The 26,970-nt window shown below is 39.9% G+C and overlaps 1 protein-coding gene across 1 annotated transcript in view; it reads right to left on the bottom strand.

The window, feature by feature from the left end:
• Positions 1–26,970, bottom strand: part of LOC125166398 (uncharacterized) — a 301,490-nt gene that overhangs the window by 255,179 nt on the left and 19,341 nt on the right. The window contains exons 4-9 of the mRNA XM_047860338.1: positions 19,514–19,600; positions 18,697–18,859; positions 17,886–17,988; positions 17,421–17,526; positions 6,615–6,695; positions 3,016–3,161 (exon numbers count right to left, since the gene is read on the bottom strand). Coding sequence (XP_047716294.1) covers positions 3,016–3,161; positions 6,615–6,695; positions 17,421–17,526; positions 17,886–17,988; positions 18,697–18,859; positions 19,514–19,600 — 686 coding nt within the window. The remainder of the gene's footprint in view (positions 1–3,015; positions 3,162–6,614; positions 6,696–17,420; positions 17,527–17,885; positions 17,989–18,696; positions 18,860–19,513; positions 19,601–26,970) is intronic.

Genomic DNA, 26,970 nt, shown 5'->3' with positions numbered 1-26,970 from the left:
TTTGCAAATCTCTTTTCACTTGGAGGTGCTGATGGAATGTGAACTGACAGTAAGTAAATCAACAATTGATTGTGACTGCATTAGATAAAGATTTTTCAGAGCAAAGATGACATCAGTGGAATGTGTTTACTCATTCTACATGGTAACCTGTTTCTCCTTCAATGCCAGTCAGCTTTGACAAGAATGCCCTCATCTGAAACCTTTTGTTTCCTGGGATGTTCAAAAACGTATGCCAGGTAACTAACGAGGAAGAAAACTAAATACCTACAATGGAGGCTAAAGAAGGAAACATGCGAGTGCCATAAATTGGACAGTAACTTTTTCTCATGTAGATTTAACCAATCCCTTGAATTAACATGTGGAAAGTCACCACTGCTTTTTTTTTTCTCACCATGATATGATGTTTGTGCTCTTGTTCTGTTTATCTTTATAATTTTATTCATGATATCTTAATTTATATTTAATATAATATTTAAGGAGTGATACATAAGCGACTGTATTGGTTCAAGTAATCATGTAGAAGTTGAGCTCATGTAAATGTCCTTAGCGATTTATAAAAATCCATTTCAGGGGCGCCTGGGTGGCTCAGTCGGTTGAGAGGCCGACTTTGGCTCAGGTCATGATCTCACGGTTCATGAGTTCGAGCCCCACATTGAGCTCTGTGCTGACAGCTCAGAGCCTGGAGCCTGCCTCAGAGTCTGTGTCCCGCCCCCCCCCCCCACTTTCTGCCCCACCCCTGCCTGTGCTCTATTTCTCTCTGTCTTTCAAAAATGAATAAACATCTAAAAAAAAAATTTTTTAATAAATAAAAATAAAAATCCATTTCATCTCCAAAACTTTTTCCATATTAACCACAGAGGTAAATACAGTCCAGCCTACAGAAAATATACTGGTTAATCTGTTAAAGTGTCTTACGAAATCCGTCTTTTATTTATGGAGATTTCATTATGGATTTTACACTTCTACATTTTTGCTCGTATTTGGGGAATGAGGGTTCAGACGTGACTTTCACTCATGCAGAATACTAGATTTGATTCAGTCCCGTTGCCAAATGCCAGTCAGTTGTAAAGAATTTAGAAAGGGGGGTGGCTCAGTGGGTTGAGCATCCCACTCTTGATTTCAGCTCAGGTCCTGATCTCACACTTTTGTGATTTCCGGCCCCGTGTCAGGCTGCGTGCTGAGAGGGAAGAGGCTGCTTGAGAGTCTCCCTCTCTCTCAGCCTCTCTCCCCTCTCTCAAAATAAGTCAACAAACTTAAAAAAAAAAAAGGATTTAAAAAAGTAAGTGTAGCTAATACACCCTGATAAGCTTTTTTTAATGTTTATTTATTTTGAGAGAGAGAAAGAGAGCACCCTAGTAGGGGAAGGACAGAGAGAGAGGGAGGAAAAGTCATAAGCAGTCTCTACACTGTCATTGGAGAGTCTGACACAGGGCTCGATCCCAGGAACCTGAGATCATGACCTGAGCCGAAATCAAGAAGTCAGATGCTTAACCAACTGAGCCACCCAGGCACCTTACACACTGGTAAGCTTTTTAGAATGTGCCCCTGGAAGATGCTTGGTTCAAACTAGCATATTATTCCTCCACTACCCCAAATCCAACATTTTATTTATAAAATCAAGACAAAAACTTAAAATAATTTTCCTTATTATGGCCTATTACACATAAGTCGTGTCTTAAAACCTCCCAAAAGCCTGGTGACTTAATTGAATAAACTAACCCTATGAATTTTTATGAAGACGTTTTCTATCTCCTAGACATTAGAAAGCTTGTAGGAAAGGCATGAAATGACTTAGGTCTGAGAATGACCCAGCCAGAAACAAAACCAATCAATTAGGTGCATAGCTTTAACAAACTTGATCACAGAAGAAATTCAGGGGCGCAACAATACCTTGTTTTTCCAATAAGTATTGAATGAAAAATAAAATAATTTTATTTTTAAACTCTCTTCCTGGACATTTCCTATCATTTATTGTATATGATGTACCTGTTCTTAATCAGTTGCAGATAACTAGGTTTTCCCCTGGGAAGAACGCCATTCTTTCTTTCCTGCCATTTAAGGAGTACCTCCTTTGTGTTGGATATTTTATGTATGAGTCATCTCCTTCTGGCGATATAACTTGTCCCTGGTGATATTTTTTTCCTTTTTGGCCTGAATCCGCTTACCTTTCACAAACAACAACAACAACAACACACACACACACACACACACACACACACCCCTCTAGAACTACCCATGTGTCACACTTCTCTCTTTGGTGGATCTGAGCACATAATGTTACATCATGGGTCAACAGAAACACATACAGAAAACAGGAAAGTGTTTCCAAAGTCAACACAATCCATGGGCTAGAGACGGCCTTGTGGGCATGAGTCACAACAGTTAAAATGTCCAAGTTCCCTTTTAAATGGTGACTTCACAAATACCGGATTATTCACGTGCCATGCAAAACAGATCCAAGTACTTTCTTAATTGTATCCAAGTATGTTGATGCTGTTTTCAGATTTCATTACAGACCGTTCATAATATGCTACCTGTGAGCAAGCTTAGCATGAAGTAAAACTGGATGAAGTAAAAATAAATTGTGTGAGGGCTGGGATTGATATTGAGAAACAGCATGAGTTCTGCGTGATACAACGTGTACGAAAAATGAGGGAAAAGATTTGGGTGAGTCATGAATCATGCGTTCTAGACAGGCATGGGTTGGGAAAATCAAAAGACAATGGGCAGGACCGATATTTCAACTGTTATCTTAGAAAAAGATTATCTTGGGGCACCTGGGTGGCTTAGTCAATTGAGTGTGGGACTTTGGCCCAGGTCATGACTTGGGGCTCGTGAGTTCGAGCCCCACATGGGGTTCTCTGCTGTCAGCCTACCAGCACGGAGCCCACTTCAGATTCTCTGTCCCCCTGTCTCTGCCCCTCCCCCACTTGTGCTTTCCCCAAAATAAATAAATATTTTAAAAAAAAGAGAGCGATTATTTTAACATTTATCGATGTATATTTGAATGCTGACCTGTTCCAAAGAAGAACTTCCAAGCAGAATTGTATTTTTCTGAACATATCCTTCAGATGCCTCGCTGCCCTCTTTGTGGGATTCCGGTCTCTTTCTGGAATTCACTGTCTCTTCAGAATCCAAAATCTCCTCCTGGCGGCTCCCATCTATTCACCCCAAAAGGATCACACGAAACTTGACTTTCTCTATGTCAATTTAACGTTGGCTGAACACACAGTAATCTAACCACTTTTTTTTTTTCTTATAGGGGATAAAGCTTGGTTTTCCGTAATCTACAGTTTAAGCAAATTATTTTCTGTCTAATGTACCAGGAAATCGCTAAAGCCTGGAGCAAGTTTTAAGATTACAACACAACCACAACGCCAACAACTTTTGTTCTTCTTCCTGTGATGCTCACAAAGTGGGTAAAGTATAGGTTCTGCATTCCAGCCTTTTTTCCCACTTACCAAATAGATCCTGAAGTGTAGATACCCTGTGTTTCGGTGCCTTAATATTACATGTTGTTTACCACAACATCTAGCAGTTCTTGTTGGTTTGCTAAAACCAACTCAGGAGATGAAGAGGTTCAGAAGAGGCCAGAGCACTTGGGTTCATTTTTCTTTTCTTTTCTTTTAATGTTTCTTTATTTTTGAGAGAGAGACAGAGACGGAGCATGAGTGGGGGGAGGGGCAGAGAGAGAGGGAGACACAGAATCCCAAGCAGGCTCCAGGCTCTGAGCTGTCAGCACAGAGCCCTATGTGGGGCTTGAACTCACGAACCTGAGCCAAAGTCAGACACTTAACCAACCGAGCCACCCAGGCACCCTGGGTTCATTTTTCAAGTGGGGAACGCTAAGAACAGTTCCCAAGCTATGCAAACACAGAGGGACTTTATTTGGGTTGCCCTGTTTATTTGCATAGAAATGCCTGCATGCCTATAAACACTGCATGTACGGTATTTCTCTCTCGATCATCTGAAAACGGTAGCATCTACAAAGTGCATTTCTTCATCTAGCTGGATGGACACTGTACATATAAAACAAACGTCTCTCTTCCAGGCTCAGAAACAAAAACGCCGGAAGATTAAATATGGGATTTTCCATGCCTTCCAAAGTTAGAATTTTAACAAAAATCTAGGCACTTTTAACCAAAGGAAGAGAGCTTGGTTTCCAGCAAGACGTGAAGCGGGGAACTGAAGAGAGAGAGCACTGGACTACGGCGTCCAGAGTCCTGTTGGCCTTTCTTCTTTGTTCACGGATACACTGTCTTGCCTTGCACGAGTCTTTAAACCTTCTAGAGCTCAATTATATCCTCGTGTATAATATAGCTGATAAGGAGCCTGACTATTCACTCTGCAAGTTCCATAAGCCTTTTGTAAGCTCACAAATGATTTCGAAAGGCTGTTAGGTGCTACCTGTAAATGTGTACCTGGGTGGCTTCCAGGATCCAAGTTGCAAAGACGTGTCAGAATCAAAGGGACGTGATAGATAGAAAAGTGTATTGCTCAATGTTCAGCACACACACACAAAAAGGTATTCAATATCTATTTGCTGACTCAGATATTAGACTAAAAATATAGAAGTCTCACTTATTCAAACATAACCATTTATGATGTTTAATTTTATGTGTCCGCTTGGCTGGGCTATGGCGTCCAGTTCTTTGTTCACATTCGGGTCTAGATGTTGCCATCCAATGTGATTTTTAGATGTGATTAACATTTAAGTCAGTAGACTTTGAGCAACATAGATCACCCTTCATGATGTGGGTGGGCCTCACCCAGTCATCTGAAAGCCCTAAGACTAAAAGATCGGGGTGTCCCAAAAAGGAAGGAATTGAGTCTCGAGACTGCAAGCTAGGAAATGTGGCCTGAGTTCTTGGCCTGCTGGTCTGCTCTGTGGATTTCCATCTCACGACTGTACCTCTATCTTACTTGAATCTCCAGCCAGCTGTCCTGTGAGATTATGACTCAAGCCTTCAACTCCTGCCTGAATTTCATTATCAACTCTTACCTGAATCCCCACCCTACCAGTATGTCCCAAGGATTTCAGACTTGCCAGCCCCCATAACTCTCTCTTTCTATTGGTTCTACTGCATTCTCCTTTCCAGGGGAGCCCTAATTGATTATTCAAGTTAGGATTTCTCAAAACGAGGGATCAAGCTGGCTTGAAAAATGAGTTTGTTTGGTTTATAAAGACAAAATGAAATAAAAAGTTACACAATCTGATCATTAAAAAGCAAAGGGGAGATGTATCTAGGCAGGAATAAAATTTTTAGGGGATCCTATTCTGTAAATGGGGATTTAAAAACGGGGCCTAACCTTTAGGATTGTTATGACATTTAAATAAATTAATATTTACACTATTTAGAATAGAATGGTCTTAACACAGTACCAGGCATGTAGTAAGAACTCAGTAAATGTTTAGCTGGTGTTAATATTTTCATTATCATCAATTATCTTCACCATCATTTCATCAATTATCAGTTATCATCAGTTATCTTCATTATTCTCTGTATGTGCTTATGATGTCTGCCCACATAATAATTAATAATTTAATCCCCGTAGCTACCCCGTTGTGGCAAGTATGATATGTCCGTTTCACAGAAGTGGCAAAGAAACATTAAGAAATTGGCCCAAGGTTACACAGTAAATGGTGAAGATTAAACATAAAGTCAATAGAAAAATACCATAAAATATAGAGGGTTTAACCATGAGTCCTGCCTCCTCACATGAATTTTAAAGAATTATTTAAATAAGAAAGACAAGGGGCGCCTGGGTGGCTCAGTCGGTGATCTTTGCTCAGGTCATGATCTTGCGGTCGATGAGTTCGAGCCCCGCGGCAGGCTCTGTGCTGACAGCTCAGAACCTGGAGCCTGTTTCAGATTCTGTGTCTCCCTCTCTCTGACCCTCCCCCATTCATGCTCTGTCTCTCTCTGTCTCAAAAATAAATAAATGTTAAAAATTTTTTTTTAAAAATAAGAAAGACAAAATGATCATTTGAGAAGAACTAAGCAAACACTAAAGAAAAAAAATAGAATTTTTCCCCATGAATTTGAATTCATGTGTATACAACTGACACTTAATGCTTTGGTAAAAACTCCAGTGTGGTTCTGGCATGAATTTGTATGTGTTAACCTAAGAATTTAGATTTTAGTTTTTAAGGGATTACCTGTAAATTCCTAGATTAATACACATGAGAATTACTTACTTAAAGAGCCTAACATTCATAAATATGAACTCCCATGCTAAGATTGAAGACAATATACTACTTGTCCTCTATCACCCAAAGCACTTATTTAAAAGCTGAAACACACTCTTTAAAAAGAATGGCTTCATATTAGAGAATCCAAATATGCCATATGCCATTGTAAGATCCCGCAATAGTAAGTAAATCATTTTTGCCATTTAGGGTTATAAATTCTATGTACTTATAGAAAATTGGGCCATGTTTAGCTTTCCACCCAACTTTAGCTATATTTAGGGATTTGCAGCCATCAGAAGCACACATAGGTCACCAATCAATGGTTATATTTAGAAAATACAGATTAGCTTTTGCAAGAAACCGTCTTAATGAATTTGCAACTAATGTTAATACAAAAGGTTGAAAATAATTAGTCTCTTACCTTGGGCTTCTCCTTGTCCTCTCTCCTCAAACAGCTTCATTAATCGATCATTGAGAATTCTAGTGTCAACTTGCAGGGGTGCTAAAAGAACATATTTATGGTAACTTTCTCATCAGTTAATTTAATTACAAAAAGAAATTATCAACCATTATGGCTATTTGGTTATTTATAGGTCATAGACACAAATTCTATCCAATATGCTGCCTTGTTCTGAAATAAAAAAAAAAACCTTTAGTAAATCAATGATAACTGGAACAAGGACTTTTAAATGTATATCACAGGCTATTCATAATAGGATACTTCTTCTCCATTAAAAGTGATCTGATATTCAATGGAATATGGTATATACTACACAAGAGTCATTTCAGAACAAGCCATTATGGTTTGTCAAATCATAGAAAAGAATATTTAAGCAAAATGAATATTTTCTACTAATACTCACTGTATATCTTATTTTTTACTGAATATATATAGGAAACAACAAACTTGGGTGGTGTTAGGTGGTCTTAGCCCATATATATGCTAATACAATATAATAGCAAATACAAATGCTACTTAGTTCTTTTGTGAACCTAAAGTAACAAGGTTACGTCAGTACAAAAAACACAAACAGTCGGCGGCAAGATGGCGGCTTAGGAGGACGCTGGGCTCACCGCACGTCCTGCTGATCACTTAGATTCCATCTACATCTGCCTAAATAACCCAGAAAACCGCCAGAGGATTAGCAGAACGGAGTCGCCGGAGCCAAACGCAGACGAGAGGCCCACGGAAGAGGGTAGGAAGGGCGGCGAGGCGGTGCGCGCTCCACGGACTGGCGGGAGGGAGCCGGGGCGGAGGGGCGGCTCGCCGGCCAAGCAGAGCCCCCGAGTCTGGCTTGCAAAAGCGGAGGGGCCTGACGGACTGTGTTCCCACAACAAGCGCGACTTAGCGTCTGGGAGGTCATAAGTTAACAGCTCTGCTCGGAAAGCGGGAAGGCTGGAGGACAAAGGGAGGGAGAGCTGCTGAGCCCCCTGACAACAGAGCTCAGTTTGGTGGGGAACAAAGGCACTCGCCAGCGCCATCTCCCCCGCCCATCCCCCAGCCGAAATCCCAAAGAGAACCTGTTCCTGCCGGGGAACTTGCTCGCTCCGCGCAAACACCCAACTCTGCGCTTCTGCGGAGCCAAACCTCCGGCAGCAGATCTGACTCCCTCCCGCTGCCACAGGGCCCCTCCTGAAGTGGATCACCTAAGGAGAAGCGATCTAAGCCTGCCCCTCCTGCCCCCGAGCACCTTGCCTACCCACCCCAGCTAATACGCCAGATCCCCAGCATCACAAGCCTGGCACGGTGCAAGTAGCCCAGACGAGCCACACCACCCCACAGTGAATCCCGCCCCTAGGAGAGGGGAAGAGAAGGCACACACCAGTCTGACCGTGGCCCCAGCGGTGGGCTGGGGACAGACATCAGGTCTGACTGCGGCCCCGCCCACCAACTCCAGTTATACACTACAGCACAGGGGAAGTGCCCTGCAGGTCCGCACCACTCCAGGGACTATCCAAAATGACCAAGCGGAAGAACTCCCCTCAGAAGAATCTCCAGGAAATAACAACAGCTAATGAGCTGATCAAAAAGGATTTAAATAATATAACAGAAAGTGAATTTAGAATAATAGTCATAAAATTAATCGCTGGGCTTGAAAACAGTATACAGGACAGCAGAGAATCTCTTGCTACAGAGATCAAGGGACTAAGGAACAGTCACGAGGAGCTGAAAAACGCTTTAAACGAAATGCATAACAAAATGGAAACCACCACAGCTCGGCTTGAAGAGGCAGAGGAGAGAATAGGTGAACTAGAAGATAAAGTTATGGAAAAAGAGGAAGCTGAGAAAAAGAGAGATAAAAAAATCCAGGAGTATGAGGGGAAAATTAGAGAATTAAGTGATACACTAAAAAGAAATAATATACGCATAATTGGTATCCCAGAGGAGGAAGAGAGAGGGAAAGGTGCTGAAGGGGTACTTGAAGAAATAATAGCTGAGAACTTCCCTGAACTGGGGAAGGAAAAAGGCATTGAAATCCAAGAGGCACAGAGAACTCCCTTCAGACGTAACTTGAATCGATCTTCTGCACAACATATCATAGTGAAACTGGCAAAATACAAGGATAAAGAGAAAATTCTGAAAGCAGCAAGGGGTAAACGTGCCCTCACATATAAAGGGAGACCTATAAGACTCGTGACTGATCTCTCTTTTGAAACTTGGCAGGCCAGAAAGAATTGGCACGAGATTTTCAGGGTGCTAGACAGAAAAAATATGCAGCCGAGAATCCTTTATCCAGCAAGTCTGTCATTTAGAATAGAAGGAGAGATAAAGGTCTTCCCAAACAAACAAAAACTGAAGGAATTTGTCACCACTAAACCAGCCCTACAAGAGATCCTAAGGGGGACCCTGTGAGACAAAGTCCCAGAGACATCACTACAAGCATAAAATATACAGACATCACAATGACTCTAAACCCGTATCTTTCTATAATAACACTGAATGTAAATGGATTAAATGCGCCAACCAAAAGACATAGGGTATCCGAATGGATAAAAAAACAAGACCCATCTATTTGCTGTCTACAAGAGACTCATTTTAGACCTGAGGACACCTTTAGATTGAGAGTGAGGGGATGGAGAACTATTTATCATGCGACTGGAAGCCAAAAGAAAGCTGGAGTAGCCATACTTATATCAGACAAACTAGACTTTAAATTAAAGGCTGTAACAAGAGATGAAGAAGGACATTATATAATAGTTACAGGGTCTATCCATCAGGAAGAGCTAACAATTATAAATGTCTATGCACCGAATACCGGAGCCCCCAAATATATAAAACAATTACTCATAAACATAAGCAACCTTATTGATAAGAATGTGGTAATTGCAGGGGACTTTAATACACCACTTACAGAAATGGATAGATCATCTAGACACACGGTCAATAAAGAAACAAGGGCCCTGAATGAGACATTGGATCAGATGGACTTGACAGATATATTTAGAACTCTGCATCCCAAAGCAACAGAATATACTTTCTTCTCGAGTGCACATGGAACATTCTCCAAGATAGATCATATACTGGGTCACAAAACAGCCCTTCATAAGTTTACAAGAATTGAAATTATACCATGCTTACTTTCAGACCACAATGCTATGAAGCTTGAAATCAACCACAGAAAAAAGTCTGGAAAACCTCCAAAAGCATGGAGGTTAAAGAACACCCTACTAACGAATGAGTGGGTCAACCAGGCAATTAGAGAAGAAATTAAAAAATATATGGAAACAAATGAAAATGAAAATACAACAATCCAAACGCTTTGGGACGCAGCAAAGGCAGTCCTGAGAGGAAAATACATTGCAATCCAGGCCTAGCTCAAGAAACAAGAAAAATCCCAAATACAAAATCTAACAGCACACCTAAAGGAACTAGAAGCAGAACAGCAAAGGCAGCCTAAGCCCAGCAGAAGAAGAGAAATAATAAAGATCAGGGCAGAAATAAACAATATAGAAACTAAAAAAACTGTAGAGCAGATCAACGAAACCAAGAGTTGGTTTTTTGAAAAAATAAACAAAATTGACAAACCTCTAGCCAGGCTTCTCAAAAAGAAAAGGGAGATGACCCAAATAGATAAAATCATGAATGAAAATGGAATTATTACAACCAATCCCTCAGAGATACAAACAATTATCAGGGAATACTATGAAAAATTATATGCCAACAAACTGGACAACCTGGAAGAAATGGACAAATTCCTGAACAACCACACTCTTCCAAAACTCAATCAGGAGGAAATAGAAAGCTTGAACAGACCCATAACCAGCGAAGAAATTGAATCGGTTATCAAAAATCTCCCAACAAATAAGAGTCCAGGACCAGATGGCTTCCCAGGGGAGTTCTACCAGACGTTTAAAGCAGAGATAATACCTATCCTTCTCAAGCTATTCCAAGAAATAGAAAGGGAAGGAAAACTTCCAGACTCATTCTATGAAGCCAGTATTACTTTGATTCCTAAACCAGACAGAGACCCAGTAAAAAAAGAGAACTACAGGCCAATATCCCTGATGAATATGGATGCAAAAATTCTCAATAAGGTACTAGCAAATCGAATTCAACGGCATATAAAAAGAATGATTCACCATGATCAAGTGGGATTCATTCCTGGGATGCAGGGCTGGTTCAACATTCGCAAATCAATCAACGTGATACATCACATTAACAAAAAAAAAGAGAAGAACCATATGATCCTGTCAATCGATGCAGAAAAGGCCTTCGACAAAATCCAGCACCCTTTCTTAATAAAAACCCTTGAGAAAGTCGGGATAGAAGGAACATACTTAAAGATCATAAAAGCCATTTATGAAAAGCCCACAGCTAACATCATCCTCAACGGGGAAAAACTGAGAGCTTTTTCCCTGAGATCAGGAACACGACAAGGATGCCCACTCTCACCGCTGCTGTTTAACATAGTGCTGGAAGTTCTAGCATCAGCAATCAGACAACAAAAGGAAATCAAAGGCATCAAAATTGGCAAAGATGAAGTCAAGCTTTCGCTTTTTGCAGATGACATGATATTATACATGGAAAATCCGATAGACTCCACCAAAAGTCTGCTAGAACTGATACATGAATTCAGCAAAGTTGCAGGCTACAAAATCAATGTACAGAAATCAGTTGCATTCTTATACACTAACAATGAAGCAACAGAAAGACAAATAAGGAAACTGATCCCATTCACAATTGCACCAAGAAGCATAAAATACCTAGGAATAAATCTAACCAAAGATGTAAAGGATCTGTATGCTGAAAACTATAGAAAGCTTCTGAAGGAAATTGAAGAAGATTTAAAGAAATGGAAAGACATTCCCTGCTCATGGATTGGAAAAATAAATATTGTCAAAATGTCAATACTACCCAAAGCTATCTACACATTCAATGCAATCCCAATCAAAATTGCACCAGCATTCTTCTCGAAACTAGAACAAGCAATCCTAAAATTCATATGGAACCACAAAAGGCCCCGAATAGCCAAAGGAATTTTGAAGAAGAAGACCAAAGCAGGAGGCATCACAATCCCAGACTTTAGCCTCTACTACAAAGCTGTCATCATCAAGACAGCATGGTATTGGCACCAAAACAGACACATAGACCAATGGAATAGAATAGAAACCCCAGAACTAGACCCACAAACGTATGGCCAACTCATCTTTGACAAAGCAGGAAAGAACATCCAATGGAAAAAAGACAGCCTCTTTAACAAATGGTGCTGGGAGAACTGGACAGCAACATGCAGAAGGTTGAAACTAGACCACTTTCTCACACCATTCACAAAAATAAACTCAAAATGGATAAAGGACCTAAATGTGAGACAGGAAACCATCAAAACCTTAGAGGAGAAAGCAGGAAAAGACCTCTCTGACCTCAGCCGTAGCAATCTCTTACTCGACACATCCCCAAAGGCAAGGGAATTAAAAGCAAAAGTGAATTACTGGGACCTTATGAAGATAAAAAGCTTCTGCACAGCCAAGGAAACAACCAACAAAACTAAAAGGCAACCAACGGAATGGGAAAAGATATTCGCAAATGACATATCGGACAAAGGGCTAGTATCCAAAATCTATAAAGAGCTCACCAAACTCCACACCCGAAAAACAAATAACCCAGTGAAGACATGGGCAGAAAACATGAATAGACACTTCTCTAAAGAAGACATCCGGATGGCCAACAGGCACATGAAAAGATGTTCAGCGTCGCTCCTTATCAGGGAAATACAAATCAAAACCACACTCAGGTATCACCTCACGCCAGTCAGAGTGGCCAAAATGAACAAATCAGGAGACTATAGATGCTGGAGAGGATGTGGAGAAACGGGAACCCTCTTGCACTGTTGGTGGGAATGCAAATTGGTGCAGCCGCTCTGGAAAGCAGTGTGGAGGTTCCTCAGAAAATTAAAAATAGACCTACCCTATGACCCAGCAATAGCACTGCTAGGAATTTATCCAAGGGATACAGGAGCGCTGATGCATAGGGCCACGTGTACCCCAATGTTCATAGCAGCACTCTCAACAATAGCCAAATTATGGAAAGAGCCTAAATGTCCATCAACTGATGAATGGATAAAGAAATTGTGGTTTATATACACAATGGAATATTACGTGGCAATGAGAAAAAATGAAATATGGCCTTTCATAGCAACGTGGATGGAACTGGAGAGTGTGATGCTAAGTGAAATAAGCCATACAGAGAAAGACAGATACCATATGGTTTCACTCTTATGTGGATCCTGAGAAACTTCACAGGAACCCATGGGGGAGGGGAAGGAAAAAAAAAAAAAAAGAGGTTAGAATGGGAGAGAGCCAAAGCATAAGAGACTTAAAAACTGAGAACAAACTGAGGGTTGATGGGGGGTGGGAGGGAGGAGAGGGTGGGTGATGGGTATTGAGGAGGGCACCTTTTGGGATGAGCACTGGGTGTTGTATGGAAACCAATTTGTCAATAAATTTCATAAAAAAAAAAAAAACAAAAAAAAACAAAAAAAAAACACAAACAACCAAACAATCAAAGAAAAAACACATAATCATAAAAACACGACACTGGAAGAGGGTTTAAAGAATCATCCAGGTAGATTTGCTGCTGGAAAGAACCAAACATAAACGATGCCAATGTGGATGACCACCCCAGTCTTAGAATTCGAATATACATACATACATCAAATATGTCCCCCTTCCCATAGAAGGCAAGTGAACCAGCTAAACTGTGGTTGCACTTTTACAGTAGTAGTTTTAATCCAGCCCAAGTATTCCTACTACTTATCTCTCTCTTTGCACTCCATGGGTGAGCCAATGCTGAAGATGGTCATTAAACTCTGCAACTCACACCTGAAACTCTACCACCAAGTGGTCTAGAAGAGCCTTGAGGGGTCTTCACTGAGCCAGTTAGAAGCTCCTGAAAATTCCAGGTCTCCCCTTTCTATCCATGCCTATGATCTTTTGAACGTTAGTGTTGGGGAAAAAATCCAGTGTAGCCTATACTCATAGGCTTAGGTTGCTGGAGCCAGATAGAATGGTTGAAAGGGCAACCTAAAAAGGTCTTTAAAGTTAGTAGCTTCTGCTCATTGAGTCCTGCAGATGGCTTTCCCAAGTAGCAGTTGACCTGCAAGCGTTCTTTTCCTGACAAGGGCCAGCACAAACCTCCTACCACCCCAACACTTTGGGAAGATGGAGAGGGGCCATTTCTGGAAGCCATTTTGCAAATTTTGCATCAGGGAAGCATGAACTTGCATTCCAGCATTGCCTGGATCTTTATAACTCTTAGTGGAACAGTTACAAAACTTACAAAGCTGATATATGGCTCATAAAAGAATCTTATTTGGAAGTTAACAATGAGCAATAGCAAAGGCATAGATGGGGAAATACCTACAGATGTAATAAAAGCTTCAATATAAGGACTTGGTGGTCCTGACACACCGATGGGGGTCACAGACAAGAATAAATGAACATGAATTTGGATGTTAAAACAAATGGATAGCCAAAAGGTAAATGGGATCAATACAGAGATAACATCTTTAGAGAGAGGCAAACCTACGTCCAGATCCCAACTCTGCCACTTACTCGCTCTGTACCCTGAGGCAGATTCTTAGAGTCCCTGAACTCGAATCTCCTTGCCCCAAAGATGAAGTGGTTGTGAGGGTTAAGAAGATAACACACATAAAGCACCTCGCTTATTCCTGGCATAGAGTAGGTACCCAGTAAAGGGCAGCCACCCCCCCCCCCGTTTACTTGTTTGTTAACCATTTAGCAAGTGTATGAAGTGCATACTTTTTCAATAGTTTAGATTCTGTGATTCTGAATTAGTGTTTGTGTTTTCACTATGAAGTAATGAATTCTAGACCACTTTTGGGGTGTTGTATGAGAGAAACCTGAATAAGAGACCCCTAACCAATAATTGTTATAGATAGAGGTTCTGGTTTCTTTACTTACCAGGCAGACCCGGTAGGGAAACCCCCTCAATGATGCCCCAATAAAACCCTGGAGAGTCAAACGGGTTACATAAGACAGAAACTGAAAACAAGAGAATGTCCCCTTCAAACTCAAATTCAACAATTTGGACGAATCTGCTTATTTTCCTCTCCAGAAATTTTCCCAAAGGGAAAGGTAGAGAAAGCCAACAGCACAAATGTAACTCCCGAGGGGAAAGAGAACAGAGAGAGCCAAAGATGGGGGTCCCCTCCATGCTTGCCAGATCTCTGTGATCTTAAGAAAAATACTAAATCTTTCTAAGCTTGTTTCTTCATCTTAAAAGTGGAAATAATAACAACTACTTTGGGTGATTTTGCATTGGTGGGTCAGAGCTACTATACCCACCTGAAGACATCCCTTGAGCCCTCAGTAAGTCAAAATAACCAATGTTTACAGAAGACTTGCCAGGTTTTGGATACTATGCTTAGCACTTCACATTCGTTTAGTCATTTATACATGAACTCAACAAATATTCCTCAAGTCGACTCATGTTCTATGCCATCTGCTGCAGTAAGATTTAAAAATTCATCAGCATGGGGCACCTGGGTGGCTCAGTCGGTTAAGTGTCTGACTCTTGGTTTCAGCTCAGGTCACGATCTCACAGTTTCGTGAGTTCAAGCCCCTTGTCTAGCTCTGTGCTGGCAGGGCAGAGCCTGCTTGGGATTCTCTGTCTCCCTCTCTCTCTGCCCCTCCCCTCATGCTGACTCTGTCTCTCAAAATAAAAAAAATAAACTTAAAAAAGTTCATCAGTGAACAAGGTAAGCAATATCTCTGCCCTCTGTGTTCAGAATATGGGGAGAAATACATATCACAGATAACCTCACTAACAAAGAGATTCGTGATCATTCCGTATGAGTGTGATAAAGAAGGTATACAGGGAAACATCACCTTCGTTAGTCAAGGGAGTTGAAAATTGACATTTAAGCCAAAACTTCGGGAAGAGAGTCCAATGGCCAGTTAAGGAGGCTGCCCCAGCATCTGGTGAGTGTCTCGTGTCCAGAAAGAGCTCCATGAATATAAGGAACAAAAAGAAGTCCCACGTGGCCAGAGCACAGTGAGCATGTGGCGGGAACTTGAGATGAAGAAGGACAGTATATCGGTCTTTACCTTGAAATCAATAGGCAACAATAAGAAAGCATCAATGAGGGAGTGGCAAGATGCTGTGTGGACAACAGATTAAAGGAGAGAAGGCACGGATGTGGACAAAAGCGGTCCAAAATATTCCAGATAGGAGCTGGTGTTCACTCGAGACTGGGTAGGAACAGCAGAGATGCTGAGAGGCAACGAAGAACAAGATCTCATGTATCTTGTGATTCCCATGTCAGCAAATAAACATTAGGTGCTATATATGAGCCAAACATTACGCTGGAGTCTAAGGACCTTTAAGGTTTAGTGGAAAAGAAAGCTGCTAAAGAAATAAGTATAGCGATAAATATGTAAATAATAACTAGGATGCATGTCAAAGGAAAAAGAGTGATGAGAGAAAGAGAAGCATAATTAAAGTCTGGTGATCAGGGAAAACACATTTCGTGTGTCAAATCCACAGGCCTCAACACTCTGTAAGGCATTATTATGAATTAGTTATTATTAAATAAATTCAACACGTGATGGTTAACTTGATGTGTCAACTGGGGGTAAGCTGTGGGGCCCAGTGGTTTGGTCAAACGTCAGTCTTGATACTGCTGTGACAGTATTTCTTAGATGTGATTGACATTTACGTTGGTACACTTTGAGTAAAGCGAATTACTCTACAGAATGTGGGTGGGCCTCATCCGATCAGTTGAAGACATACGGGAAAATGCAGGTTTCCCAAAGAAGTCATTCTCCTCAACACTGCAAGATAGAAACTATGCCTCCATTCCAGTCTGTTGCCTTGATGAATTCAGTCTCAAGACTGCATATCAATGCTTGCCTGAATTTCACATCAACTTTTACCCAAATCTCCATCCTACCAGCCTGCCCTACTGCCCTGCAGATCGACTTGCCAGCCCCCACAGTCACATGAACCAATTTCGGAAAATAAAAATCTCCCTTTCTTTTTGTCACTCTTTCTCTCTATCTCTCCCTCTGTATGTGTGTGTGTGTGTGTGTGTATGCACACACATATATATACATAAAATATAGGTATTATATACATGTATATTATATGTATTATATAATACATACAAACAAAAAGAGAGCCTATTTATTGGTTCTGTGCTCTGTTTCTTTGGAGAACCCTGACACGTAAGCTAATATTACCTACATCAAATCATATACACAATTGTAAAATAATAAAACACTGTGCAGCTTTGGAGTGGATGGTACATAGAAGCACTGAGATCTGAAGTCCATATTAAGTAAAGTGTATTTACCAAGAGCCAAGAACCAATTGTCCATTGTTTCTACAATCTTTGTTACATAAAAATCAACATACTATCCTGCCAGGACTCATTGCTAAAAAGAGAAAATGGTGGTGGTGTTGGTAGATTGTTGACACTGAAAAAGAGTCATAAATTCTACGAAACATTGAACGTTGTCTAACATATGTCCCTTTATATTTAAATTCCAGGAAGCACAAAGTAAGATAAGTGCTTGAGTATAGGTATAATACCGTCCTCTATTTCTCATACATTTACTTCTCCCTTTTTTGGTGCCCCCAAATCCCTCTTTCATCTATATTTGAACTCTGCTTTCACCATATACATTTACATTTCTATTATACGCTGCCTCAAACTGTTTTGGAAGTAAGTAGAGAACAAATTATAAATAGCTTTGCCACACCTACTGCAAGAATCAAGACGATTCTCAGCAATGAGACTGACAACCTTCCAGAAAATGTCGACATCACTCTGAAGGGAAGCACTGTTCTCGTGAAGGGCCCCGGAGGAATCCTGTGAAGGGACTTAAATCATGTCAATACAGAACTCAGTCTCTTTGGAAAGAAAAGGCAGAGGTTCTGACTTGACAAATGGTGGGAAACAGAAAAGAACTGGCAGGGCACCTGGGTGGCTCAGTCGGTTGGGCGTCCAACTTCGGCTCAGGTCATGATCTCACAGTTCGTGGATTCGAGCCCTGTGTAGAGCTCTGTGCTGACAGCTCAGAGCTTGGAGCCTGTTTTGGATTCCGTGTTTCCCTCTCTCTCTGCTCCTTTCCTGCTCACACTCTGTCTCTCTCTCTCTCTCAAAAATAAAATAAATATTTTTTTTTAAAAAAGAAAAAACTGGCTACTGTTTGCAGCATCCATAGTCACATACAGACCACGGTCAAGGGCGTTACACTGGGCTTCCGTTACAAGATCAGGTCTATGGATGCTCACTTCCCCATCAACATTGCTATTCAGGAGAATGGTTCTCCTGTTGGAATCCGGAATTTCTTGGGTGAGAAATACATCTGCTGGGTTTAGATGAGGCCCGACATTGTTTGTTCAATCTCTCAAGCCCAGAAAGATGAGTGAATTCTTGAAGGGAACGACATTGAACTTGGATTGAACTCAGTTGCTTTGACTAGGTAAGCTACAACAGTTAAAAACAAGGATGTCAGAAAATTTGGGAATGTTATCTATGTTTCTGAGAAAGGAACAGTTCACCAGGACTGATGAGTAAGATCTAAGTCGTCCAGCTACAGACACAGCAAGATGCCGGTGATTTTTCAGACTTATCTGTGATATTTTCAAGATGCGATAAAAGCTGTATTGACTCGGGGGGAAAAAAGCAAATGATAAACAAATGAATATGAGAACAAAGCTGAACCAGGGTGAAGATAGACGGCAAACGATGTAAAGATGGCCACCTGCTTGAAAATGTAGGACCCAGAGGGAAGTACAGGCATTGGACAATCACTGCGGACTAAGGAAGAGTGACCCACAATATTTTATTCTATTACACTTACTTGTCCATGGTTAGAGCCATTCATATCTCATCGAACATCTTATTAAGTCAACTTTCGTCCTTACATTACAAAAATTCCCCGAATGCAACTATATATTGTGATCTCCGAGGAATTAAAACAGACTTCAAGAAGAATCCAACCAATAACTCCTCTCCAGAATTCACTGGGATTACCTTTCATCCCCCAAGTGTATTGGGCAAATAAAAGGCTGGGATTTTTTTTTTTCAGTTTTCAGTTCACCTTGCTTTGGGCTACTGCTAAAAACTATCCTGAGAGTAACTCCTCGCCTTCTCTTGTACATGTCTCTTTTGATGATATCCGTGGATTCTGTACCGTCTAAAATTAGGCATAGTTACTGAAAACTGTCTTTTCAAAAAATGTTTGCACTGTGTTCGATCCCTTTTATCGGAGGATTTACCCCTCTCTTTCACTAAAAAGTGCAGATTCAGTGACTGGCGCCCAACGGTGAAATACGGTCTTTGTTATTTTACAACTGCAACCAGACTCAAGGTTACAGAAGAAGAAATCAGAAGAAGTCATATCACTGCACCTTGTGGTTTAAAACTTAAGTGGTGGTTCCATGCGTTCCAATGAAAGGAATTCAGTAGTCACTAGGCACGGAAGCTCCACATGCTAGATGAATTTTGCACTGCATCCAAGAATGCTCATTTCAAGCTCAAAGAGCAGAGGCGGCATTTGTAAAGGAATGATGCGTCTCATATACATAACACAGGCCTGATAATGACACCAAACTGCTTAAGGCCCCGCGTCAAGTGAAAGCAAATTCTTGCTGCTTCTATCTGACCAGCTGGCTGTCCTTGATCAAAAATTACCTTCGCTGCCCATCACGTTGTTAGTGGTTAAAACTTACCATTTAAATTGTAAGCTGCAAAATCTAAACGGAACTGCATGTGTGATCTTTGTCACCTCATTTTCATGAATGGAAAAGAATATTCTGACACAAAAATTACATACTTAATTCTAGCTCACCCTCTCTGCTGACCTCCATCCCACACTGCCTTGGGTTTATTTCCTCATCCATCAGTGGGTCAAAGTAATTTCTGCTGTATTCATTTCCTGTGGAAAGTACACGAAGTAAGGGTCAGTGATTATTAGAAGCACATGAACCAAAATGTTAATTTTGAAATCGACACCAGCACAGAAGGGCCATTTTAGCTACTTTATAAGCTTAATTTTTGTACAAGTCCTTCCAGGCCTCCTTTTTTGTAATTATCATCTTGCAAAAGGTCAGAAAAGGTAATTCAAGAAACAAGTTCATGCTATCTTTCGGTTGCTAAAAAATTAATGAGAAAATTATCAAATGTAGACTTTAGAATAATAATATAAAAAACTTAAGCAAAATTATGTTTAGGATAGACTCAAAAAATGGACACTGTTGGATTACAGTGATGTTTCAAGTTCACCAATCGTTGTGTTTGCCTGCTTGTATATCATTCCCAAAGTAAACTGTGTTGTTGTTTCCGGAATTCTGTCATCGACTTACTAGTACCTTCATTATGAGAAACTGTAGAAAATTTCCATGTTGACAGTTGAATAAAAAGAGAGAGAGAGAGAGAAAATAGAGAGAGAGAGAGAGGAGGAAGGAAGGAAGGAAGGAAGGGAAGGAAGAAAAGAAGGAAGGAAGGAGGAAAGGAAGGAAGGAATGAAGGAAGGGAAGGAAGGAAGGAAGGAAGGAAGGGAGGAAGGAAGAGGGAGAGAGACAGAGAAAAAGAAAAGAAAGTGAGAGATGGTATTGCTTATAGGTCTTTTTTGTTCTGTCAAGTTAAGTTACATGAAGGGAAGTTACCAATGATGCAGCCAGAAATTTGGTCAAAACACATCAACGCTCTCAACAAACTAATCAAAAACTCTCACTTTATGTTTCCCACTTACCTTTGTCCTTATCTCGATAATCAACCTGCAGCATCGAGTATGACTTTGTAAGAGAGAAAAGGGCCTGTTATCAATTTTCCAAATCTAGTTTCATACTTCCTGCAGACCGAAATGTACACGTCCGTTGTTAGTAATTTGAACACAGTAAAATATAACCTACTCTGACGATAATTCAAGTTGCCTCCAACACTGTCCAAGAAATAAAGCATCGTAGTGTGAAAACAATAGTACTTTTGAAAGTATTGTTCACAGGAAAGGGTTAACATATACTAGGCACACGGTGATACTCCATGGTATATTTGATTTAGGATCAAAAATAATCCAACCAGCGTTTCCTTTTCCAAGACTAAATGGAATTTTGATATGAACCAAGGTTTAATTTATATTTCTGGACCGGCACATTTTTGCTGTCAGTCTCTGTTCCATCAACGTAGTAAGTACAAGAACTGAAAATCTGCTTTTCCTTGAGGTCTCAATAAAGGAAAAAAATAAATAAATGAGTTTCATTTTTGTTACTTTATCTGTCAACAACTACTAGGCTGGTATGAATCTTGGCAGTATGTAATCAAAGTCTTGTGTACTGCAATAACACAGCCGTTCTCCCTCACTCACTGTGATTGTTTTTGGTTTTTTTCCCCCTCTACCACAAAGCACTGTGGTACCCTAAGCTCAGTCTTCCATATGCTCGCAAAATAACTCGCCTATATGAGAGTGCAGGGGGTGGTCTATTTCTTACTATTAATGGAAGCGACAGCCGTCAACAATTGGTGCCCAGATCCTGCAATCTCCCCCCATCAAGCACAAAACTCAATTCTTTGTCTCCTGAAACGACTTAGTAAATAACACCGAGAGAATCAAGACCTTGGAGAAAGAAACAGAGGGAAGTCATTTTTAACCAAAAGTCTGGAGAAGTTGATTTGCTTTGTAACCAAATGTATTAGCCAAATTTATTTGGTTCATACCCATTTTCAATCCCTGATGTCAGTGGAGAGATGAGGGTCCCGCCCAGCTGTGCAAGGGGGCCTGCCCCCTGGGATTGCTGGGAGACTCCAGCCCCCCCTCCCCGAGTGTCCCCTCAGGGCTGGGTGCTTCCGCAAGCCCCTGGGAGGTGGGCCCCTCAAAGGTGCACGTATGGTTTTGACATCTATGCAAATCGTTCCTCCCACATTCATTCTGGGCAGAGGCACACATGTAAGTTATAAATGCCATGCCTGGAGTGATTTATGTTGTGCTCCGCATTCTGGGAGAGGACAGGTAAACGCTAATAAGGAATCTTTACAAAGTAAGACAGGCAATCCACAGGTTCCCTTTTAGCATCCCCAAATTTTAGCTTATCTTATCTTTCTTATCTTATGTTATCTTGTTATATTAATGTTATGTAACTCATATAGTTTATATAATTCATATCTTTATATAATTCATGTATTTTATATAATTTATATATCATTATGTAGTTCATATAATTTATGTAATTCGTACATTTTTGTATATTTCATAACTTCATATATTTTTATATAATTCATATACCTTCATATAATCCACATATTTTATGTAACTCATATATTTTTTGTATTTCATATATTTTATATAATTCACATATTTTTCATATATTTTATATAATTCATGTATTTTATGAATATATATTTCATGTATTTTATATATTTTATAGAATTCATTATTTCTATTTCATATATTTATATAATTCATTTTTTATATAATTCATATATCTTAATTCATGTCTTTATACAATTCATATATGTTGTATAATTCATATATTTTTACAATTTGTGTATTTTCCACTATATTTTACATCATGTTGTACATTGTGTTACATATACAATATAATACATAACATATATTATACTTGATCTATAATATTATGCTTGTTTTTTGTCTGTCTCCCCTACTAAAAAAAAAAAATCAAAACCTAAAAAACATGTTTTCAGACTAACCTAAAATAAAATTGTTCCATGGGGACAATGACATTATCTCTTTGTTTACTGCAGCCCCCTCGGGGTCTAGAAGTGTGCCTGGCACACAGAGGTACTCATAACATCTGAATTCATTTGTTAAATCAACCCTTCTCAGAAACCTACTGCAAATTCTTCCCTGTCTGAGATGATTTGTCTTGATTAACTGAACGACTTTTTTCCCACTCTTTATTCGTCTCTTCCTTTCTATTCCCCACCCCCTCTATCTTTTCCTCCAAGATCCCTCTTCCCTTTGCTCTTTAACTAAGTGCTTTCTAGGAACAAAATATTGTATTTGTGGACTTTAACAAGGAACAAACAAAGCACCATGGCCTCTGCCTTCAGAGCACAATGAGCTCAGAGAACAAGGAAGGGAAACTATGCAGTCTGGTAAGATTTAATACTGTGGTAAAGGAGTTCTGTTCTAGCACATAGCAGGAACATCTAACCCATAATACCGGGGACTTAGAGAAGACTCCCGGAGAAATTGCTACCTGACGTTAAGTTTCAAAATGTGATCGGGAATTAGCCAAATCTAAAACTACAGGGGAAAGGAATTTTTCATGGAAGGGGAAGCATGGGCAAAGGCGAAAAGATACAAAGAGCCTAAAGACAGGAGAAGCGTGTTTCGTTAGCAGATGCTGTTCGATTTTGCTCAGTCCCCTGAAGTTACAATATCGTAAAGTTAAGTAATGGCGTCCAGACTTCCTCGCTAGTCCCAGAATGGAGTTTAACTCATGTTTTTGTTCAAATGATTATTACGTTTTTGCACTTTCTGCTGGTATGATGTTTCCTATCTATTCATTCGACCAGTATTTATTGAGTGCTTTTTATGTGAATATGTCAGTAAAGTAAAATGCTCAAATATCCTTCCCCTCCCAGAGCTTGCATTCTGGGAGTGGAAGAATAAAGGCAAAGAAATATGTATATTTTGTAGGTTTTGTGGGGTTTTTTTTTGATGGTGATAAGTGTCGTGGGAAAAATGAGAGCCAGATAAGGATGATGACGCAACTCAAGGACGAGTAAGGGTCACGTGTTTTGCATACGCCTTTGTTTCACACTAAGAATTACACTCAAGATCAAATCACTATATTCTCAAGACTATAGGGATAGTGACGCCATACTGCAATACTTATAACCTATTATTTATAACGTCTTATGATTTTGCCAAGTTCTTGCTATACAATAAATCAGCCTATGAGTCAGATAAGAACCTACACTTAAATGGCAGAACAATTCCTCCTCTTTACGGTTATGTCTTGTCCTGATAAACCACTAACCTGAATACAGTAGGCTAAATCCAGTAGTCTAAGACAGTAAAGCACAGCAAACCTATGATACATTCGGAAACAACAGACTTCATCCTAACACTACTAGCTCCTTTGCTCGTTTCATTGGATAGTGTGAGGATATAATAAAGTGGGATGGCTTTTGAATAGGATGTAAATTACCAGAAGGTAGGTTGCTAATAGGATAAATTTCTGAAAGTGCCCTAGTCATTCAGAATATGCATTTGGATATATCTAAAATCATCTCACAGGAAAATTAATAGACCCACTGAGAAATTCAAAGTAGGGCATCTAGCAACATACATACAACAGATTCTAATTTCGCTGGCATTTAACTGTTTGTTATATTCAGATGAATAATCTGACAGCCCCACGTGTAAATATATATCTTACAGGATGCATTGAAGCAATTGGATGTGATACATAAATTAATAAAGCAGGACACCGGTCTTACAGGTACTCTTGGTACTCTATTTTTGTTTCCAACTTCCTAGAATTAGCCGTTCAATGTTTAGAATCAGCCTCAGTTGATTCATTTCTTGTGCTATTTTTTTACTGAACGGGGGGTGGAGAACACATGTACTTGCCTCTGCCCTTCCACACATATCAGGTTTTCCTATCATTTAACTCAGAGCAGCACAGAATGTAATCAGGGCTTTTACTTAAATTACAGTGTACATGAACTTTGGTCAGGAAATACTCCAGTGTGCACCCATGCAGTTCCTTGGGGGCTGTAAGAGCGAGAACGAAATTGCCCACCAGAGGAAGGTTAGCGTGAATCATGGCAGTGTCTTGGCTCAACGAGGCAATCACTTCCTTTCAAATCAGCTCCATTAGCTCCCGAGGAAGAAAATCTGAAGGCATCTATCTGTTCCTTGGGAGGTTTTTATCGACTCCATTCTTGTCCTTTTCCTGTGAATCCACCTGTTTCAGCTCAGCCTTTTATCACCAACCATCATGTTTTCTGTGATATACTGTCAGTGAAATAAAAATAGGAGAACTGCATGCAAACTAAATCACTAACTAAGCGGTTTACATTCTATGATGCTAGCCATGCACCAAAATTTTACAAACTAGGATATTCTCCCGAACACTATTCCTTTTAAAGGCATGAAGGCTACGTAAGTATAATGAAGCTGAATTGCTATGCACTTTATGAATACATTTGGGAAACCTTCCTAGTTTCCCCTCTTTGAAAATCCAGTGTGAAGAACTCAGGTTTAAATGTCCCCAATGCAGGGGCGCCTGGGTGGCGCAGTCGGTTAAGCGTCCGACTTCAGCCAGGTCACGATCTCGCGGTCCGGGAGTTCGAGCCCCGCGTCAGGCTCTGGGCTGATGGCTCGGAGCCTGGAGCCTGTTTCCGATTCTGTGTCTCCCTCTCTCTCTGTCCCTCCCCCGTTCATGGTCTGTCTCTCTCTGTCCCAAAAATAAATAAAAAACGTTGAAAAAATAAAAATAAAAATAAAAAAAAATAAATGTCCACAATGCCAATTTACATATACATATGTGGAAATCAGGGGCTGTAATAGAATATAGAAAGTGAAAACTATGTCAAACTTATACATGCCTTACCATACTAAATCAATCCAAATACTGTTTTATAAGGTTGATTTACAAACATTTTATATATATATACATATATATATGTGTGTGTATATGTATACACACACATATATATTACATTTGTAATATATATAATATAAATAATAAATATAAGTAAATATATAATATCTAATATTGTAATATATAAATACAATATTATAATATATATTATGTATATAATAAATAATATAATAAAATATAAAATATATGTGTGTATATATATATATATATTTTTTAAATAGGCTTCATGCCCAGCACAGAGCCCAACGTGGGGCTGAGATCAATGCCTGGGCTGAGATCAATGCCTGAGCTGAGATCAAGAGTCAGATGCTTGGGGCGCCTGGGTGGCTCAGTCCGTTGAGGTTGAGTGCCCGACTTCGGCTCAGGTCATGATCTTGCGGTTCGTTATTTTGAGCCCCCCATCGGGCCCTGTGCTGACAGCTCAGAGCCTGGAGCCTGCTTTGGATTCTGTGTCTCCCCCTCTCGCTCCCTGCTCACACTCTGTCTCTCTCTCTCTCTCTCTCTCTGAAGAATAAATAAACTTAAAAAAATTTTTAAATAAAAAAAAAGTCAGATAATCAACAGTCACACAGGCACCCCAAAACATATTTTACATTTAACTTAAAGGCAACTAAAGATACAAGAATACGTCTTACTGTGATAAAGCATAGTATTATACTAAATATTTAAACAGAACAACACAACCCAAATAAACATCCAAAAATAAAAGTTTAATGACAAGAACTCAAAGTATGATTCAGATGTTCACTATCAATACTATTATTCAGCACTCTCTTAGAAATCTTGGCCAAAGCAGTTAGAACAAACATAAAGGGGTAGATGAGCTCAAACTATTGAAAATCATTATATCTTATGCATTTATTATTTGAAGATGATATGCTTCCCTACCATGAAAACATAAGAGATGTAACCAAAAAACTTTTAGAACAAAGGAGATATTATTGGCACAATAGCTTGAAAATAACCAGATAATCGTTAAGAATCATTAACTTTTCTAAATACCAACAATAGCCACTTAGAAGACAAAATGAGTATAGAAAAGCAACACCCAGGGGCACCTGGGTGGCTCAGTGAGTTAAGCATCCAACTTCAGCTCAGGTCATGACCTCATAGTTTGTGGGTTTGAGCCCCACATCGAGCTCTGTGCTGATAGCACCGAGCCTGGAGCCTGCTTCAGATTCTGGGTCTCCCTTTCTGCCCCTCCCCCACACACACTTTGTCTCTTTGTCACTCTCAACGAATAAACATTAAAACAAAATTTTTTTTAAGAAAAAGGACACCCAGAAAAGCTCCAGAGCGCTCTCAAAAATTAAATTATTTATATTAGATTTTGCATAGGAGTCCGTTGGTCGTCATCAAGAGTATTCATCTTACTCAGAAATTCAAACTGAAAGGCATGAATTTAACAGCCGGGTTAAAAACAGCAAACGGATAATAGTTCTTTTTTCATCTTTACAGAAAAGCTAGCCTATGCCAATTACCTGACCACTAACCCTGTATTCCAGAACGGGTGCCCTGTTGGGCAAATTCGCCTTCTCAACTGCTTATTCTTACTTCCTTTCCACATCTTGTGGGTATTTGAGATATCAGTGATTTGAAAATCTAAATAGGGTAACAGTAGAAGTTTGCTAACAAGTACTAATTAATTGAGCCATATTCTTTCTTCCCCGAA

The sequence above is a fragment of the Prionailurus viverrinus genome, chromosome B2 (assembly GCF_022837055.1).
Source record: "Prionailurus viverrinus isolate Anna chromosome B2, UM_Priviv_1.0, whole genome shotgun sequence".
In the NCBI taxonomy this organism is placed as follows: Eukaryota; Metazoa; Chordata; class Mammalia; order Carnivora; family Felidae; genus Prionailurus; species Prionailurus viverrinus.
Note: the sequence above shows the minus strand (reverse complement) of the source record. Positions and strands in the feature narration are given on the sequence as shown.